The sequence below is a fragment of the Cynara cardunculus genome, unplaced genomic scaffold, assembly GCF_001531365.2.
Source record: "Cynara cardunculus var. scolymus isolate 2C unplaced genomic scaffold, CcrdV1 Un_Scaffold_4225, whole genome shotgun sequence".
Classification (NCBI taxonomy): domain Eukaryota; kingdom Viridiplantae; phylum Streptophyta; class Magnoliopsida; order Asterales; family Asteraceae; genus Cynara; species Cynara cardunculus.
The window spans coordinates 6,879-12,352 of NW_020201799.1; the positions used below are offsets into that span (position 1 = coordinate 6,879).

Here is a 5,474-nt window from a genome sequence, read left to right on the forward strand (position 1 = left end):
TATTGGGCTTTAATGAACCGTATTGGGCTTTAATAGACTGTATTGGGCATTAATGGATCGTATTGGGCTTTAATGGATCGTATTGGGCTTTAATGGAACGTATTGGAATTTAATGGATCGTATTGGGCTTTAATGAACCGTATTGGGTTTTGATAGACCGATTTGGCTTTGATGGACCGTATTGGTCTTTAATGGATCATATTGAGCTTTAATGGACCGTATTGGCTTTAATGGACCGTATTGGCTTTAATGGACCGTATTGGGCTTTAATGGATTGTATTGAGCTTTAATGGAATGTATTGGCTTTAATGGATCGTATTGGGCTTTAATGAACCGTATTGGGTTTTGATAGACCGATTGGGCTTTGATGGAACATATTGTGCTTTAATGGACCGTATTGAGCTTTAATGGACTGTATCTTCAAATGTGTGGATCCAGATGATCGATCGTTGGAACAATGAAAATTGGATGGTTGTTTCCGATGTGGCGCGTGAGAACCGTGATAGCCAAGTTGCGCTACACACCGGTGGATTGATACCATTTTCGGAGCATGATGCTCGTTTGGTAGGACCTAAAACCCATTAATTTAGTAGCTTGATTTTTAATATGTTATAATTAACACATGTTCGTATTATTTAACCTTAGACACGAGTAAAAGATGGCGTGCCCTCGATCGTTGTGGAATTGTTCGATTATACGAATAAGAAGAGGTCGGGTGGAGATGCCGCATCTACGGATTCTGGGGGGTACGTGACCTCTAAGTGTAGCCAAGTCATAATAAGTACATCTATCTATTATAATTGGATATGTAACTATCTATCTATCTAGGTTGGACAAATGTTCGAGTCGTTTAATTTAAAATCTAGTTTCGGTTGCTATTTGTTGGGCAAACATTATGATTGTTTAAGTTAGAAATTACGTATATATCATTATTTAGTTTGGGTTGCCATTTATTGGGCAAACGTTAGGATTGTTTTGGGTACAATTTTCGTATCTATCACTATTGTTTTGCCTGGAAACGTCTCATTTACAGTCGTTATGCTGTCAAAAYTGACTTGCAATCTTTTTTAAACCATATATAGGATAACTAGTCAACGGGTCTCACCCAAAGATACGGCGATGATCCCTCCATCTATCCCTTAGTTGACAAAGAGTTGTGGGAGTATGCGGTTGGGGGAAGTAAGAAAGGTCGTCTATTTGTGTTTGGGTATAACCAGGATCCCAATTGGGTCTTGACTGGGAACTACACAGAAGGTGGTTCATCGTTTTCAGATAGTCGGGTATGTGTCTCTTTTCCTTTGATGATGTTTATCGACTTAGTTTATAATTCATATCAAATATTATAACGTTTTATTTATTTTATAGGAAATTCAAACCTTAAAGACCAAAATTATGGATTTAGAAGAAAAAAACCCAACGCCGACGGATGGTGGAGGAGCGACAAGAAAAACAAATTCAAGATATGACTGCTTTGTTTAACCAACTCCGTCAATCACAACAATTCCCACCGCCAACGAATTGAATATCGTTTGTTTATTTGAAATAATTTAGTTTATTTGTAACAATCGTTTGATACTTTAAATTAAATATCATTTGTTTGTAATAATTGTTTAGTTTAGTTTATAATATTTGGTTGCATTTCATTTTTTAGTTTTTTCAATATTTTTACAGTTTTTACAGGTTTTAATTATTTATTATAAAAATATTTTAAAAATAATATTTTAATTATAGTTCCGACGGATTTCCGGCTAATATATCTGCCGGTAATATTTTAAAAATTAATAATATTTAAAAAATAAATAAATGTATTAAATATTTGTGGCGGATTTCCGACGGAAATTTCTGTTGGTAATATTTAATAAGTTTTTAAAAATTTAATTAAATTAAATTCGTTTTTCCGGCGAGAAAGTATTAACGACGGATTTCCGGCGGAATATTCCGCCGGTAAATTAAATCAATTTTAAAAAATATTTCTTAAAATTTTAATTAAGTAAATCAATATTTCTTAATTAAACCGACGAACTGTTTCCGGCGGCCGTAATCCGTCGGTAAAAAAAAGCATCCGCCGGTAAACTAATCACCAGCGCTAACTTTTCTGGCGGCCAAATCTGCCGGTAATAAGCATTTCCGGCGGATTTGGCCGCCGAAAAAGTTCCCCTGTTTGGTACGTAGACCGAATGAGACAGAACATGACGGACAGGACGGAACGGTACAGGACATGACTAATTGTCTGTCCTATGTTTGGTACGACTAGGATAGGACAAGACAAGACTGTTAAAATAACCATATTACCCCTAAATGTTGTTCAATGTTATTTTATATCATATAATGATTGCAAATGACAACAAATCAACCAAAAATATATTTAAATTATTTAATATGTGATATCAATAGTTTTTTAACATTCCAAGGCCACATGTAAATAACATTTGTCATACCATAAATTTTAAATACGCACATAGTTTTAAAAGTTTAAACATAACAATTGTAAATAACATTTATCACGTCATCGTCAAAAGTTTAATATTTCAAGAATGGAGACTGGAATCGAGAATGAAGGCTGTGAAAGAGAAGAAAGAGTAAATTAGGTTTGTATTTTGATATCAAATAACGAGGGCAATTGATTGTAATCTCAAATTTAGTCTCATGTTGTTCAACATTTTTTGGTGGAATAAAAAACTCAAGAATAGTTCCATCCAATCTTACTTTTGTCCCATGTTGTCCCATCTCATTTTTGTCTCATCCCGTCCCACTCATCCTAGCGATGACTATTTAGCTAGTCTTGTATGGATTTTCATTTTTTATGTTGTTGAGAATTGTTTGACTAAAATAAAGGTACAAATCATGGGTGGTTGAACTTGATGACTGTATGATGCATAACGGAGGACTCTAGATACAAAACGTGGGTGGTTGAACTTGATGACTGTGTGAGTCATAGCTTGAGACTCAATCTTTAGATCGTGAGTGGTTGAACTTGATAACCGTGAGATAATAGATGCTACAAATTTCTAGTGAATGAGCATTTCTGGGATCATCGACGGTCTCTATGTATATATGGTATCGACCAGGACAGGTTGAACTTGATGACCATTGATCTGTAGTGGGCTAATTAATGTTAGTATATGACTTACTTTTGTGTTCGTCATGTTCAATGGATACGGGTCTCCTCCGTCAATGAAATGTGTTATATTTTTGGATAGTGTATTATCCATGTTTTCGGTGTTGTTTTAGGTATGTAGTGTATTCATAAGTTAAGTGTGTTGATATCTTGAAACTTATTCATGTTTTGGGTATTTTGGATGATAGAGTTTTATCTACATTTTCAAAATTTGAACATTTACCTTTTTCACATTTGGGTGAGTATTTGGTTCAATGATAAAGGGGTGTTCTGATAAATGGGTTTTCGTTATGAAAATAGTGGGTTTTGAAAAGGATGATGCCTTTATACTAAATACATTTTATTTTGAAAAGTGTGATTTAAATAACATCATTTTAGTTTTATTATTTTATAATTATGGTGAAAACTGTTTGAACTCACTAAGCGTTAAGCCTAACATTTTTATTTGTTTGCAACATATGTTGAGTTGAGTCCTAGTTAAAGGCACAGGTATATTTAATTTGATATCACTTTTTTAAACTCTGTACATTCAATATCAAATTATCAATTCATGGTTCTTCTTTTGTTTATCGTTTTTTATGAATTTAAATTGTTAATAACTTAAGCATTATTGTTCAACATATATATATATATATATATATATATATATATATATTAGTTTTCCGCCTTAAGCCACGCCTTGGTAAAACTATGGTTTTACCGTAACTCGTAAGTCTTGAGACTTGATTCCGCCCCCATGTTACGTCAGACGTCATTAAGAATGTTGATATTAATGCAATCATATGGGGTTTATGGTGACAAGAAATTGAAGACAGATATGAGTTTATAGCAGTAGATGATATATATATATATATAGTTTACAAAACGAACATAATTTATGAAGATGATACTAGATGCTATATGTATATTGATTGGGTGACACAAAAGTCTGGATGTATTTCCCTCGTGGATGGATAATGATGCTATTGGCAGGATGCGTATACAACTGGACTTTGGTGTCCTTCTCAAGATCTACTTCGTAAATACCATATTCAGAATGCATAAGCCAATTTCCACTCCTCATCAAATGCAGTTGTTGCTGAAACCATGGAAAAGAGGGTATCGAGCAATAAGTTACCATCTTTCCCCAATCTCCATCTTCATCCATTCTCCACATCTCCATTGTTCGACACCAGTGTCGAAATTTCGCTTTCCAAATCGTCAAGTGAATGCACCCTCTTAGAACCGTCATGTTTAAACAGCCCGTCAATAGATTTCCAAAAGACGGGGCTGCTGTCTCTGTCAACTTCTCCGTCTTCACATCGAACTGTATAATTGAATACGATTGTGGACTTACGGTCGCTCTCTTGACTTGCTTTAAGAAATAGAGTTTTTCATTCAAAAAAGTACTTGGATTCCAAGATTCTGAAAACCAAGAGGGTTTATGTCGCAAGTACTCTTGTGTTGATTCGACCATTCTCCATGAGTCAGATCTCAATGAGTATATATAAGCATCCCGATCAATGGTTACACGTAGGAGCTTGTAGTCATCATCGGCACAACTGTAATACAACCCAAATGCTATTCCACAGGTCTTGTAGCATTGTTTGTTAGAATTGGCTTTAGACAACGTCTTATAATCACCCGTCACAGGATTCCATAATATTAGATCGGAGTATTCATCGTCATCGTACCTGCACTTCTTTATGCCTACGCATACCAGCCCATTCAAAGATGCTATAATCATCACGTTTTCAGGACTCGTTTTGAATGGGAAAGAGCGTGCGGTAGTTAAATCATCTTCAGGCGTTTCACAATCCATGGTGCGGAAGCTGCATGGTGTTATGGTGGACAAGACGAGAAGTTTGTGGCTGTTTTCATGGTGGCCGTTGGTGGTTACGCGGTGGAGGTGGACGTTCGCAAACGTGGGTGTTTTTATGATGGATCGCCATTGCCTGCAAACAGACATAACACGGAGTAGGGACTTGATCGGCAGCCTTGGTAGTATGTGAAACAACCATATCTCAGGTGGTAGCTCCGGTGTGATGTTCTTATGGGGACGGTGGATGTCAGCCATGGTCGATCTATAAGGGTTAAAAAAACCAAGCATAGTACAAGTATAGAGAAAGCTTTATAAATCATATATGCTTTTATATATATATATATATATATATATATATATATATACTATATTATAATACATTTGGCTAAAACTCTTAAAAACTCTTAAACTCTTAAAACTCTTAAACCCGTTCATCCCTATCCAATTTCATCCCATAACTGAATTCGTATAACTAACTGCAGATAAACACAATCAAATACAAGATAAACATCTTATTTTAAATATAAAAAATCTAAAATATAATTAGGATAATCA

At 35.0% G+C, this 5,474-nt stretch overlaps 1 protein-coding gene across 1 annotated transcript; it reads right to left on the reverse strand.

Moving 5' to 3' along the window:
* Window positions 1–4,007: 4,007 nt before the first annotated feature.
* LOC112503963 (F-box/kelch-repeat protein At3g06240-like) lies at window positions 4,008–5,174 on the reverse strand. Its single transcript, XM_025107929.1, has one exon. It carries the CDS (start codon window positions 5,172–5,174, stop codon window positions 4,008–4,010), a length of 1,167 nt encoding a protein of 388 aa, XP_024963697.1.
* Window positions 5,175–5,474: the final 300 nt, after the last annotated feature.

Excerpts from the sequence above, each read along its gene's own strand:
- LOC112503963 (XM_025107929.1), bottom strand. The coding sequence starts at position 5,174 with ATGGCTGACATCCACCGTCCCCATAAGAACATCACACCGGAGCTACCA.